The 15,613-nt window shown below is 46.8% G+C and overlaps 1 protein-coding gene across 1 annotated transcript in view; it reads left to right on the top strand.

Moving 5' to 3' along the window:
• Window positions 1-15,207, top strand: part of LOC140203584 (uncharacterized) — a 69,825-nt gene extending 54,618 nt beyond the window's left edge. The window contains exons 11-14 of the mRNA XM_072269630.1: window positions 1,491-1,664; window positions 7,868-8,344; window positions 12,251-12,680; window positions 14,954-15,207. Of these exons, the coding sequence (XP_072125731.1) occupies window positions 1,491-1,664; window positions 7,868-8,344; window positions 12,251-12,680; window positions 14,954-15,207 (1,335 nt within the window). The remainder of the gene's footprint in view (window positions 1-1,490; window positions 1,665-7,867; window positions 8,345-12,250; window positions 12,681-14,953) is intronic.
• Window positions 15,208-15,613: the final 406 nt, after the last annotated feature.

Raw genomic sequence — 15,613 nt, 5'->3', positions numbered from 1 at the left:
GGTAGAGGCAGATACATTAGGGATATTAAAGAGACTGTTAGATAGGCACATGGATGATAGAAGAATGGAGGGCTCTGTGGAAGGGAAAGGTTAAATTGACCTTAAAGTAGGTTAAAGATTAGCACCACATCGTGGGTGAAGGGCCTGTACTGTGCTGTCAGGTTCTATGTTCTGTCCCTCCACAGCTATATATTCTTACCATCATTAAGGACCCCCACCACCCAGGACATGCCCCCTTCTCATTGCTACCATCAGGGAGGAGGTACAGGAGCCTGAAGACCCACAGTCAACGATTCAGGAACAGCTTCTTCCCCTGTGCCACCGGATTTCAGAATGGACATTGAGCTCAGGAACACCACCTCACTGTTTATTGCAGTCTTTTTGCACTACTCATTTAGTTTAATTTTTAGTATGTTTCCTATTGCAACTTAGTGTTTTTATGTCGCAAGTTTCGCAACAACTTTCCCAATATATGTCAATGATATGAAACCTGATTCTGATCAAGTGTGGTGAGTCATCACTGGTGACACGGAACAGAATCAGAATTTGGTTTCATATCACTGGGGTACGTCGTGAAACTTGTTGTTGCGTGGTAGCAGTACAATGTGATACATAATAATCAAAACTGTGTATATATATAATAGTTAAATTAATGAAGTAGTGCAAAAAGAGGGGGAGAAAAGTAGCGAGCTCGTGTTCATGGTTTCATTGTCCATTCAGAAACCTGATGGCTGAGGGGAAGGAGCTGTTCCTGAGTTGTTGAGTTTGTGCCTTCAGGCTCCTGTACCTTCTCCCTGATGGTTGCAATGAGAAGAGGGCATGCCCTGGGCGATGGGGGTCCTTGATGGTGGAGGCCGTCTTTTTGAGGCATCGCTCTTTGAAGATGCCCTGGATGCTGGGGAGGTTAGTGCTCATGATGGAGCTGACTGAGTTCACAACTTTCTGTAGCTCCTTTCGGTCCTGTGCAGTGCCCACCCCCACCACCATACCAGATGGTGATGCAGCCGATTAGAATGCTCTCCATGGTACATCTGTAGAGATTTGCAAGTGTGTTTGCAGACCTACTAAATCACCTCAGCCTCTTCATGATATATAGCCGATGTTGTGCCTTCTTTGTAACTGCATCGATATCCTCAGAGATGTTGACACCCAGGAACATGAAATTGCTCACTCTCTCCACTTCTGATCCCTCTGTGAGGACTGATGCATCTTCCCTCGTCTTACCCTTTGAGGTCTGCAATCAGTTCTTTGGTCTTACTGACGTTGAGTGCAAGGTCAGGTACACTTCCCATTCCTATGTCAAAGAGCACCCCACCCCCCTCAATGTTAGACTCGCCGGTGATTCTTGCCCCCGGTACTGCTCCCTCTGGAACAGCGGAACGTGCTGGCCCTACTGGGCATGAGGTTGGAACATTGAAGGGGTGGGAGAGGGCATTGTTAATATTGGTGCAATGGCTTGGTATTGAAAATCTCGCTATCTCTCCAGGCAGATGCACGGGGAAATTCAGCAGAGTCAGGAGCAGAAGGAAATGCTCCTCAAAGAACGGGGGTTCCCTGAAGAGAACCTGCAAGAAGAGTCCCAGTTGCAGGAGAATCCGACCCTGTTGATCTTGGTGAAGCCAAAGTCACCAGAAGGACTGCAGACGTCATCATCCTCCACTCCTGTAAGAGTTTCTCTTGGTTGACGTGCTAAGTCGCCTTAGGTGGGACTAATGATTTAATCTACGAGATGTAGATGATTTCAGCTGAGCTGACATCTTGTAGATGATTTACAGCTCAGCTCAAAGCAACCTCTCAGCTAGGTCAAGATTGGGAATTAAATATCCAAGGATATCAGGTTATACGGTATGATAGGCAGGAAGGTAAGGGAGGTGGGGTAGCGCTCTAAGGATGAGATCAATGCGACAGTGAGAGACGATATAAGATCTAAGGAGCAGAACGTTGAGTCCATCTAGGTAGAGATTAGGAATAGTAAGGGAAAAAAAATCCCTGGTGGGAGTTGTCGATCAGCCACCAAATAATCACATTACAGTGGCACAGGCAGTAAACAGAAATATCTCAGGCACGTGAGAATGGAACGGCAGTTATCATGGGAGACTAACTTGCACATAGATTGGGTGAATCAAGTTGGTCGAGACAGTCTTGTGGAGGACTTCATTGAACGCATAAATGATGGCTTTCTTGAACAGCGTGTTACTTAACCTACAAGAGAATGTGTTATCTTAGATCTGGTCCTGTGCAATGAGAAAGGTAAAATTAGTGATCTTGTAGTTAGGGATCCTCTCGGAAAGAGTGATCACAGTATGACTCAGTTTCCCATACAAATGGAGGGTGCAAAAGTAGTCTGGGAATACAGGCTATATGGTGGAGCAGTGGAAGTCTTTCAAAAAGATTTTTCATGGTGCTCAACAAAAGTATATTCCAGTTAAAAGCACGGACAGTAAGGGTGGGGAGAGCCAGTCTTGGATAACTAAGGAAATTAAAGAAGGCGTCAAACTAAAAGCGTGTGAATAGAAAGCCTCCAAGAGCAGTGGGAAACTGGAAGACTGGGAAAATTTCAAACAGCAACAAAGACCCATCAAGCAACTAATAAAGAAAGGGAATAAGGAAAGAAAATAAACTAAAATTCTCTAGACTGTGGGCAGGTTCTGGTGGATGAGAAGACGGCGAATGTCGCGCCACAGTTCAAAAAATGATGTAGGCTAAAGCAGGTAACTACAGGTCAGTTAGTTTAACATCTGTAGTTGGGAAAATGCTTGAAGCTATCATTAAAGAAGAAATAGTGAGGCATCTGGCAAGAAATGGATCCATCAGGCAGATGCAGCATGGATTCAGCAAGGGCAGATCCTGTTTGACAAAGTTACTGGAGTTCTTTGAGGATATAACAAGTGCAGTGGATAGAGGGGAACAGATGGACGTTATTTACTTGGATTTCTGGAATGTGTTTGATAAGGTGCTGCATAAAAGACTTATCCATAAGATAAGGATGCAAAGAGTTGGGGTGATGTATTAGCATGGATACAGGATTGGTTAACTGAAAGAAAGCAGAGTTGGGATACATGGGTGTTACTCTGGTTGGCAATCAGTAGTGAGCGGTGGTGCCATACGGGTCGGTGCTGGGCCTGCAACTGTTCACGATATATATTAACGATCTCGAAGAGGGAACCGGGTGTAGTGTATCGCTTAAGTTTGCTGATGATACCAAATTGAGTGGAAAGGTAAATTGTGCAGAAGATACAGAGAGATACATATTGATAGGTTAAGTGAGTGGGCAAGGGTCTGGCAGATGGAGTACAATGTTGGTAAATGTGATGTCATCCACTTTGGAAGGAAAAATGGAAGAGCAGATTATTATTTAAACGGTAAAAATTTCCAGCATACTGCTGTGCTGAGGGACTTGGGAGTACTTGTGCATGAATCACAAAAGGTTGGTTTGCAGGTGCAGCAGGCTATCACAAAAGCAAATGGAATACAGTATTGGCCTTCATTACCAGAGGGACTGAATTGAAGAGCAGGGAAGTTATGCTGCAACTGTACAGGGTACTGGTGAGGCTGCACCTGGAGTACTACATGCAGTTCTGGTCTCCATACTTGAGGAAGGATATACTGGCTTTGGAGGCAGATTGATGGTCAGGTTGGGATTGGTGCGAGGAGAGTCGAGGGCAGTGCATTCAGTGGAGGAGTGATGAAGTTGATGTCCTGTCAGCAATTCGAGATGAGAAGATCCAGAGCAGGCAGAGAACCAGAGCGGGGAGTCCCAAGGAGAGGAGGAGGTGAGTGAGGGTAATTTCAGAGATGTGAGAGCGGATCTTTTACACAGAGAGTGGTGGGTGCCTGCGGTGGTGGCTGAGATAGATACATTAGAGATTTTTAAGAGACATTTAGAGAGGCACATGAATGTGAGGAAGATGGGAGGATATGGACATTGTGTAGGCAGGAGAGATGAGCTTAGTTAGCTATTTGATTACTAATTTAATTGGTCTGGCACAACATTGAGGGCCGAAGGGCCTGTTCCTGTACTATACTGTTGTATGTTCTATTAAAGGACTCCTGACCTCAGCTGCAGGGATATCGTTGAAGGAATGTCTGAGGGTCACGCCAATGGCTCTTTTCACTGCTTTAGCCTTCAGCCCAAGCGGGGCTTTGGTTTGGAGGTTGGGAACGTGAGCTGGCTTTCAAGTTAGCAACCAAACCTGTTGGCAGATGTTTGCCCTGGCCAGACAGCTTGGTGTCAGCGTGAGCGAGAGAGAGAGAGGATTCCAGTCTTTCTGCATGTAAGGATGTAATGCTGAGGCTTTATAAGGCAGTAGTGAGGCCTCACCTGGAGTCTTGTGTGCATTTTTGGGCCCCTTATCTCAGAAAGGATGGACTGATATTGGATGTTTGAATAGGCAACTCAGGCAACGCATCACCAAATAATTAGATAGGGCGTCAGAGGTTAAAGGAAAAATGGGTTTGAGAGGGAAATGGATCAGCCATGATGAAACAGCGGAGCAGACTCGATAGGCTGAAAGGCCTAACTCTGCTCCAATGTCTTAAGTTCTTCCGGTCTTTCATATGGAGACTGTCCTCCAGTCGGCTGAAGGAGTCTGTTAATGAGCTAGACCTGGAGGTCCTCCATTGGTTGGAATGGACCATGGATGTTGTGACCTAGCTGTCTACATGATGTGCAAGCCAGGGAAGTACAACACGGAGAGCAAGTTGTTGCCCACGCAGCAGACGAGCTCTCTCCGTGCAGCTGATGAATGCAAAGGAATGGCAGAGATTGACAGTTTGGCATCAGCCCAAAGCGACTGGTTTTAAGGCATCAGTAACCCACCTGGGTGCCTTCTCCTGGCAGTAGAAACTGTTCCGCCAGTCTTAGTAGCTCAGCCAGACGTGAAGGCCAGGAGCTGGACTTGGTTGTCAGAAGCCTGCCCTGCCGTGCAATGTGATCATGTCTGCTCTATGCTGACTACAATTCTTTTTTTCTTGTACTGGTTTACGTATTAATAAACAGCCAGTAGGTGGAGATTGTGTCTTTCTCAGGTTTTGGCAGTCCATCAGGGTCAAGCATATTTTGCTTCCAACCCACAACACACACACCAAGTGCTGGAGGAATTCAGCAGGTTAGACAGTAACTCTGGTGAGGAATAGAGTCGATGTTTCAAACCGAGACCCCCTCATCAGGACTGGAAAGGAACTGGGAAGAAGCCAGAATAAGACTGGGAGGTGGTGGGAGCGTGGAGGGAAGGAGTACAAGCTGGCAGGTGATAGGTGAGACCAGGTATGGGGGAAGATGGATAAAGTTGGAAGCTGGAAGGGTTTAGGTCAGGGGTTCCCAATATCATAAAACCACAAGATATGGGAGCAGAATTAGGCCATTAGTCTGCTCTGCATTTCATCATGGCTGATCCATTTTCCCTCTCAGCCCCAATCTCCTGCCTTCTCCCTTTAACCCTTCATGCCCTGACCGAGCTCTGCCTTAAATATACAAAAATACTCGGCCTGCACAGCAGACTGTGGCAATAAATGCCACAGATTCACCACTCTCTGGCTAAAGAACTTTCTTCTCATCTTCCTATTCATCTCTAAAAGGACACCTTGCTATTATGAGGCTGTCCTCTGGTCTTAGACTCCCTACCATAAGAAACATCCTCTCCATGTTCACTCTGAGACCCCTTGCTTAATTGTACTGGTCCATGGCAAGTAAAAGGTTGGGAACCCCTGGTAGAGGTGGAAGAGTTAAAGGGCTGAAGGAGGAGGAATCTGATGGGAGAGGAGAGTGGACCATGGGAGAAGGGGAACTAGGAAGGGAAGAGGGTAAAGATGGGAAGGTCTTCATTGAGTTCACAACATCCAATCTGCTCTGGTACCACAGTATTTATGTGGGCTGTCCTGCTGAGACTCTGGACAATGTTGGCCCCTCCAGGACATTGATAGCTGGGTCTTAAACAACTGTTGGGTCATTGAATATCAGGGGTAAGCAGTTAGATGCCCTCTTGCTGGAGATATCATTACCTGGTGTACTGGTGGCATGATAACTTGGCTTCCTGGTGTCTGGCTATAACACTGAAGAGTCCCAAGCCTACTGTCTCCCCTGTACCACTGGGACCTTTCTTACCTGTCTGCTGTAGTAGTGAAATCTGCCCCAAAACCTTGTAAATTATAATTCTTTTGAGGACAAAGAAATCTGGCTGTGGGAAACAAGCTTCGATTGTGTAGAGCTTTTTATTGATGGCATGAACTTCTATTTTTCCAACTACCGGTAATTTTTTTCCCTCCTGCTTCCAATTCCCCATTCTGGCCTCTTTTCCACATCTCCCTATCACCTCCCCTGGTACCCCTCCTCCTTCCCTTTCTCCTGTGGTCCACTGTCCTCTCCTATCAGATTCCTCCTTCTCCAGCCCTTTTACCTTTTCCATCTATCGCCTTCTAGCTTCTTACTTCATCCCGCTCCCCCACCCACCTAGCTCCACACATAATCTTCCAGCGAGTCCTCCTTCCCTTCTCCCCACCTTTTTTATTCTGGCTTCTTCCCCCTTCCCTTTCCAGTCCTGATGTAGGGTCTTGTCCCGGAAACGTCAACTGTTTATTCATTTCCATAGATGTTGAATGACTTGCTGAGTTCCTCCAGTATTTTGTGTGTAGAATTCCATTTGCCTTTGCCATTATGTACATTACTCACAGCTAACTTTCTGTGACGGACCCCCCCCCAGCTCTCCCTGTACAGTAACATTCTGTGATGTCGCTCTCTCTCTCTCTGTTTAAAGGATATTTTACTTTCTTACTCCTTTCACCATCATCATTATGTGTCATGCCGTATGATGTGAGCAATCATGGTCTTTGGCACTGTGGGCAATGGCAAACCTCTTCTGGGCCAGTGTCTTTACAAGACGGGTGACCCTAGCCATTATCAATACTCTTCAGAGACTGTCTGCCTGGCATCAGTGGTCGTATAACCAGGACTTGTGATATGCACTGGCTGTTCGTACAACCAACCACCACCTGCTTCTGTGGCTTCATGTGACCCTGATCAGGAGGGCTAAGCAGGTGCTATTCCTTGCCCAAGGGTGACCTGCAGACTAGTGGAGGGAAGGATCACCTTACACCTCCTTTGGTAGAGATGTATCTCCACCCCACCACCCAGCTACACCATTAACCACACATTATAGTCCAGCTCCCCTGTGGCATTTACCCTTCAGGGAAATATCTAAAATAACTCACACAAAATGCTGGAGGAACTCAGTAGGCCAGGCTACAGTGAATTCTAAATCACAACTGTCTATGTTAAAAAGAAATTACTTCATTGCCCCTCTGACCCAGGCCCAGGCTGATTCCAGACCGAACAGGAGGCCTGAGCGGAAATCCAGGAACTGGAATCTCAGTAGCCAAAGTGAAGAGATTTATGGCAACTTGAGAATTATCCTCAATCTCTTTCCTCCAGTTATTGACCCTCCTGCCACTGAAAGCAGTTTCTCTTGACCCACCGTCCAGTATTTGATTGCCTCTAATAAATCTGCCTTTATCACCTGTCTCAAAGGGCAGTAGCACTGGGGCTTCTCACATCTCACCACATTAAATGGTCCCCTCTCCCTGGGCCAGCTGCTCACTGACCTGTTCCGGTATCAGGAATGGCATTATTAGTGTCATGTTATTCTATAATATCATGGAAATAAATCTTTGACTACATCGTGTTCTTGTCACTGGTGCCATTGTCAAGGATTCTCCTGCACGCCTCTCTGAGTCTTTGAGGCGAAACTGAATGGTATTCTGAGCGTCACAAGTTCAGGAAGTTCATCTGACACTGACTGCCAAGATTGTTTTTTTACTGAGTGTTTTAAAATGCCAGCTGTTTTCAAAGTTTTTTTTCTTCTGTATTCTTCAGACCAGCCAAGTGCTAGGAATTGTCTCCAGCCCAAGCCAGCGAGCAGGCGGCTGGGAGGAGAAGAATGTGGGCCACAGCTGTGAGTTGTCTCCAGGAAGAGCAGATGTTGAGCCAGAGCTGGTTTCTGAACAGAAGGCTGATGGCACAGAACACTGCTCGCTGCTCCAGAACCAATCCCAAGCAGAGCAGAAAGAACCAGGCCAGAAGCAGCAGCAGACAGAGGTTCCATTGGAGATCCCTGCTGAAGCACAAGAGGGAAATGCTGTGAGTGAGGCAGTGAACCAACCGGAGGCCAATGTGCAAAAGTTACAACAGCAGGCCCAAGTCCTGGATAACCAAGAGGCCGAAGACGGGGATCAGCAGCAGGTACAAGATCTGGTCCCACTGGAGCCCCAAGCTGTGAAAGAGGCCAAAGACCTGGCGCAGCAGGAGGCGGGAGATGAAAATGGGCAGGAGTCACAATCTCCACCTCTACTGGTAATGTTGCAACTCTAACAAAACCCTAGTTAGACTACGCTTGGGAGTATTGTGTTCAGTTCCAGTCACCTCATTACAGGAAGGATGTGGAAGCTTTAGGTAAGGTGCAGAGGAGATTTACCAGGATGCTGCCTGAACTGGAGGGCATGTCTCGTGAAGATAGGTTTAGCCAGCTGAGGCTTTTCTCTTTGGAGCAAAGAAGGATGAGGGGTGACTTGATGGAAGTGTGTAAGACAGATCAATTGGACAGCCAGAGTTTTCTTCCCAGGCAGAAATGGCAAATGCCAGGAAGCATAATTTCAAGGCGATGGGAGGGAAATATAGAGGGGATGATAGAGGCAGAGAGTAGTGGGTGCATGGAACACCCTGTCATGGGTGGTGCTAAAGGCAGATACATTAGGGGCATTCAGGAAATGCTTAGATGGGCACATGATGATGGAAAAATAGAGGGTTAAGTAGGAGAGAAGGGTTAGATTGATCTTAAAGTAGGTTAAAAGTTGGTACAACATGGTGGGTAAAAAGGAATGCACTGTGCTGTGGTGTTCGATGATCTATGTTCTAAATCACACATAGGCAAGTTGAGAATTTGAATTGACCAAGGCCTGTGTCAACAGGAAGCCCAAGTCATAGTCACAGAGCTATCAGTCCCTTTGCCCTAATGCCAACCACGATTACAGGGACTTGAGGACCTGAGTTATAGGAAAAGGCTGAATTGTTTGGGACTTCATTCCCCGGGGCGTAGGAGGTGGAGGGGAGACTTGATTGAGGTATACAAAATGATGAGAAGTATCCATAGTGTAAAGGCAGGCAGGCTTTTCCCACTGAGATTGGGTGGCACTGAACTGGAGGTCATAGGTTAAGGGTGAAAGGTGAGTGTTCAAGGGGAACCTGAGGGGAATCTTCTTCACTCAGAGTGTGGAATGAGCTGCCAGCGGAAGTGGTAAATTGTGGTTAGATTGCAATATTGAAGAGAAGTTTGGATGGGTCCATAGATGGGAGGGTAGGGATGGCTACAGTCCAGGTGCTGGACGACAGGACTCGGCAGATTAATAAATTGGCGCGGCCTGGATGTGCTGAAAGGCCTATTTATGAACTAAATGACTCTTTGGCTGCTAATCTGTACTCAAATACTCTACCACTGAGCTTATAAAATTAATTTTAAAATGACAAAATTTTAGAAAATACTAGAAACTGGAGCAGACCATGAATTTTTTGGCCTCTGTAAGACCATAAGACATAGGAGCAGAATTAGGCCATTTGACCCATTGAGTCTGCTCTGCCATTCCATCGTGGCTGATTTACTATCTCTCTCAACCCTGTTCTCCTGCCTTCTCCCCATATCATTTGACACCCTGACTAATCAAGAACCTGCCAACCTTCGGTTTAAATATACCCAATGACCTGGCCTCCGCAGCCGTCTTGTGGTAACAGATTTCACAGATTCACTACCCAATGACTGGATGCATTCTATGACCCTTATAGGATTCCATGCGTTTACAGGCTCTCTCAGGGTTAAGACAGGGTTCAGTTCCTGAGAACGGTCTGTAAGATGGAAATGAACAGAAATAGTGCACGGGACAGGGTCACAGAAAAATCTACGACAGGGGAGCGAACAGGTGTGGCAAGAGCAGCTGCCAGCCCGTCTCACTGACCCAGTGAGAGGCCGAATTGAATTTGATTGAATTGAATATTATTTCTTACATCCTTGACATACACGAGGAGTAAAAATCTTTATGTTACATCTCAGTTTGAATGTGCAATGTGTAAATTGTAGTAATTTGTAATAAATAGTATGTCCAGTAAGTTATACAACAGTACAGTCAATATAGCTCAGAAATACAGTTGTGTCAGCGTGAATTAATCAGTCTGATGGCCTGGTGGAAGAAGCTGTCCTGGAGCCTGTTGGTCCTGGCTTTAATGCTGCGGTACCATTTCCCGGATGGTAGCAACTGGAACAGTTTGTGGTTGGGGTGACTTGGGTCCCCAATGATCCTGCAGCCCCTTTGTACACACCTGTCCTTGAAAATGTCCTGAATCATGGGAAGTTCACAACTACAGATGTGCTGGGCTGTCCACACCACTCTCTGCAGAGTCTTGTGATTGAGGGAGGTACAGTTCCCATACCAGGCACTGATGCAGCCAGTCAGGATGCTCTCAGTTGTGCCCCTGTAGAAAGTTCTTAGGATCTGGGGACTCATGCCGAATTTCTTCAACCGTCTGAGGTGAAAGAGGCGCTGCTGTGCTTTTTTCACCACACAGCTGATATGTACAGACCACGTGAGATCCTCGGTGACGTGTATACCGAGGAACTTGAAGCTGTTCACCCTCTCAACCCCAGATCCATTGATGTCTCCATTCCTCCTGTAATCTACAACCAGCTCCTTTGTTTTTGCGACATTGAGGGAGAGGTTGTTTTCTTGACACCACTGTGTCAGGGTGATGACCACTTCTCTGTGGGCTGCCTTGTTATTATTTGAGATCAGGCCAGTCAGTGTATAGAGAGTCTGTTCAGTGGTCCCATCACTGCTCGGCCTGAACCGGCCCCCTGATTGTAGTGGCTTGGCTGGATCGAGAATGCAGTGTGGGGAGTGAACACCAACTTACAGAATCACCAACGCCATCTGGGGCACAGGCCTTTGACAGCAGCTCACCAGAGTCCTCCATCCTGGGAGTCTTTCAACCTGTTCCCAGGTGTGGCCCATCTTCTTGGCATATCCTTCCTCTCCCAGGGATGGAGCTTCTGTTGGGGTTTCTGTAGCTCTGGGTTTTTAACCCCATGCCCAGGTGGGAGGGTTGGTGGGAGTGAAAGCAGTTGGGAAAGCTCCATTCCCACAAGGTAGAAGATTCCTGCGGTGTCGGAGAGTCATAGAAAAATACGGCAGAGAAGCAGGCCCTTCAGCCCATCTAGACCATGCTGAGCCATTTTAAACCATCTATTCCCATCGACCTGCACCGGGACCATTGCCATCCATATCCCCTACCATCCGTGTACCTATCCAAACTTCTCTTAAACGTGGAAACCGAGCTCGCATGCACCACTTATGCTGGCAGCTTGTTCCAAGCTGTCCCCACCCTCTGAGTGAAAATGTTTCCCCTCATGTTTCCAGGTTGCAAATGCAGTTACTGCTTTGCCCATCCTGAAAGAAACTGTCCGAGTTTTGAACAGATACTAATGGGTCCCTTGCAATTATTTCCCGAGAACATTAAACTGATCCAACACCGTGCCTTTTCTTTAAAATATCTCAGTCAGGTTAGACTGGAATGTCTAGACAGAGCGGACGTGGAGAGGATGTTTCTGAAAGTGGGAGAGTGGAGTACCAGACAGTGCAGCCTCAGAAATGAGGTTCGTCACTTTAGAGTAGAGATGGGGAAGAATTTCTTCAGCCAGAGGGTGGTGAATCTGGAATTCATCGTCACAGGAGGCCAAGTCATTGGGGATATTTAAAACCAGAGTTTGATAGGCTCTTGATTAGTCAGGGCATCAAAGGTTATGGCAAGAAGGCAGGAGAATGTGGTTGAGGTTATAAATCAGCCATGATGGAATAGAAGGACGTCCCTTTAGAACGGAGATGAGAAGGAATTTCTTTAGCCGAAGGGTGGTGAATCTGTGGAATTCATCGCCACAGACGGCTGTGGAGGTGTACTTAAAATGAAGGTTAAGAGGCTCTTGATTAGTAAGGGTGTCAGAGGTTACAGGGAGAAGGCAGAAGGCTGGGGTTGAGATGGACAATAAATCAGCCATGAAGGAATGATGGAGCAGACTCGGAGGGCCAAGTGGCCTAATTCTGTTGCTAAGATTTATGGTCTATCTACGAATAGGTTATGAGGTCAGCACAACATCGTGGGCTGAATGGCCTGCAAAATTATGTGTTCTAAACCTTTCATCTATATTTCTGTTTTCTTCAGAATACCCAGTCGGAGATCTTTGAGGAGCTTGACCAGAAGAGTACAATTGTTGCGGAGGAAACCGAACCAGTGGATGCGTGCAGCACGCTGCCAGCCGAAAGCACAGAGCAGAATGGGAGCTCGAGGCAATTCCTCCCTGAGGTCCAGAGTCAGCCCAGGAGCCAAGGTGGCCTCGAGGCCCAGGCATTCCCCCAAGAGGGGCAAAAGGCCGCAAGAGAGACGCTGAGCGCAACGGGCAACCCGCATGCCGCCTCGAAGGCCATCAAGAAGTTGTCTAAGGTTCTGAAACGCAACCGCAGCCAAGTGGGCCTGGCAAGCAATGTGAATTGTTCCGGACAGACTGATGCTGCAGGGCACGCTAATGTCACTGAGGAGATTTCAAATGCACCTCGGGATCAGCGTGATTCCTGTTGCAACTGCTGGGGTTACAGTAAGTGAAATACAACCTTTTAGCCTTCTAAACTCGAAATCTGGGTTTCCTCACTTGCAGGGACTCCACAGTTTGTGTTCTCAGTATTACTTGTTTAGTCTTTGTATTTGCACAGTTTGTCTTCTGTTGCACATTGGTTGCTTGTCAGTGATTGTGTGTACAGTGCCTCTAAAAAAGCATTCGTCCCCCTTGGAGGTTTTCATGTTTTGTTGTTTTACAACACCGAATCATAGTGGATTTAATTTGGCTGTTTTGACACTGATCAACAGAGAAAACCTCTTTTGTGACCAAGTGAAAACAGATCTCTACAAAGTGCTCTAAATTAATTACAATTATTAAACACAAAACAATTGACTACATAAGTATTTTTCCCCTTCAAGTCACTATTTAATAGATGCACCTTTGGCAGCAATTATAGCCTTGAGTCTGTGTGGACTGGTCTCCATCAGCTTTGCACATCTGGACACTGCAATTTTTCCCCTTCCCCTTCCTTCTTTACAAAACTGCTCAAACTCTGCTGGATTTGCATGAGGATTCCATGGGGCAACACCGTAGCGTAGTGGTTAGCGCAATACTTTACAGTACCGGTGACCCCAGTTCAATTTCAGCCGTTGCCCGTAAAGAATTTGTATGTTCTCCCCATGACCACGAGTGTTTCCTCCAGGTGCTCTGGTTTCCTCCCACAGCCCAAAGACCTACCAGTTGGTAGGTTGATTGGTGGTTGTAAAACTGTCCTGTGATTGGGCTGGGATTAAATCGGGGGACTGCTGAATGTGTGCTAGATTTTATTACAGCCTTGTGGGCTGAGCAAAACTGAATTATTAGTTGTTGAATTAAGTGTTTCAGGAAACAATTAAGTGCCCAACGTGTCACCAGCACCAGACTACCAGCCATCAAGGATGTATTCCAAGTTCAAAGTACAAAGTACAGTAATTATCAAAGTATGCTTACGGTGCACAGCCTCGAGGCTCATCTTCTTGCAGGCAGCCACAAACAAAGAAATGTCAGAGAACCCACTTAAAGAAAGCACCCCACGAAACAAGACCATCAGACGTGCAAAGTCACGCAAACAACAGAAACAACAAACGAGTAACGCTCAGAACATCAAACATCAGAACGCAGGATCCCCAGAAGTGGGTCCACACCCACGAGCCACCGGGGGGTGAGTGAAGCCGGTCCAGGAGCTTACCCACCATCAAGGGCCGGGAAAGGGCCAGTAACGTCAGGGAGGATCCCACCCACCCTGCTCACGGACTGTTTCCTGTCAGAGTCACCCTGCTCATGGATCATTTCCTGTCAGAGTCACCTTCTGTACAGACACTCAGTGATTCAGGAACAGCCTCTCCCCTGTCATCAGATTTCTGAATGGACATCGAACCTGTGAACACTAACTCACTATTTTCTTTTTGTCTTTTTGCACGACTTGTTTAATTGTTTAATTTTTTAATTTTTTATATATTTACTGTAATTTACAGCTTTATTTTCTATTGCAAGGTACTGCTGCCGCATAACGACAAATTTCATGGTATATACTGATTGATTGTGATTTTGAGACACTCCTGTGCCTAGAGTCACTTTATGCACGTACAGTCAATCCATGTATATAAGCTATCTTATGTATTTATATTTATTGTGTTTTTATTATTATTATTATTGTGTTCTTTATCTTATGGAGTTTATCTTAGTAGTGAGTTAAGCATCGATTTGTCGAACTTCTAGTTTTCTTCTTCACCATTCCCCATTCTCATTTCTCTCTCTCACCTTATCTCCTTACCTGCCCATCACCTCCCTCTGGTGCTCCACCATCGTCCCCTTCTTCCATGGCCTTCTGTCCTCTCCTATCAGATTCCCCCTTCCCCAGCCCTTCATCACCTCCACCAATCGACTTCCCAGCTCTTTACTTCACCCCACCCCCTCTTCCGGTCTCACCTATCACCTACCACCTCGTACTTCTTCCTCTCCTCCCCCACCCTCAACGTCTTCTCCCTTCCTTTCCAGTCCTGATGAAGGGCCTCAGCCTAAAGCCTCGACTGTTTACACTTTTCCGTAAATGCTGCCTGACCCTACTGGGTTTTTCTGGCACTTTGTGTGTGTTGCCTTGGATTTCCAGCATCTGCAGATCTTCTTGTGTTTGGCTTGGTGTGTTTTATTTATCTCCTGCATCCCATCCAGAGTTACGATTATTTCGTTCTCCTTGACACTTGTGTACTGAAAATGACACTAAACAATCTTGAATGTTTTTCGTTAGCTAAAGTATTCAGTTCATACCCCAGACAGGATCTGCTGCAGGAGCTGGTTACGGGACAGTGCCGTGGAACGCGACTGCAGGAACCCGCCCGAGCACCAGCAGAATCAAGTTGCCGAGAGGTTTCCCAACGCGTCTGCCTATCCCGAGAGGGTGACCGAGGACAGGAGCAGAGGGAAGCTGTGCGTGTCCTCCGAGCCCCCAACTTTGCACCTCCGTGGCTCTACCTGTTCCACAAAACCCAGGATTAGACAAAGGGACCTCAACAGTCATGGCAGGTAAAAAAAAAAAAGGTGAACGCCAGAAGTTTTCTCTAGGGTTTCCTCTGGGTGCTCCGGTTTCCTCCCACTGTCCAAAGACATACTGGTCAGTAGTTTAATTGGTCATTGTAAATTGCCCCATGATTAGGCTGGTGTTAAATCGGGAGATCGCTGGGCGGTGAGGCTCGAAGGGCCGGAAGGGTCAATTCTGTGCCGTCTCTCAATCAATGAATCAACCAACCTAACCCTCCCCTCCCGCATAGCCTGCCATTTTCCATCATCCGTCAGCCTATCTAAGTGTCTGTAAAGCACCACAGTCAGCGTAATGCCTTCAGTGCCACCAGGTTCAGGAACAGTTATTACCACTCAACCATCAGGGTGAAGGTACAGGAACCTCAGGACCCACACCACCGGTTCAGGAACAGTTA

The sequence above is a fragment of the Mobula birostris genome, chromosome 10 (assembly GCF_030028105.1).
Source record: "Mobula birostris isolate sMobBir1 chromosome 10, sMobBir1.hap1, whole genome shotgun sequence".
In the NCBI taxonomy this organism is placed as follows: Eukaryota; Metazoa; Chordata; class Chondrichthyes; order Myliobatiformes; family Myliobatidae; genus Mobula; species Mobula birostris.
Note: the sequence above shows the minus strand (reverse complement) of the source record. Positions and strands in the feature narration are given on the sequence as shown.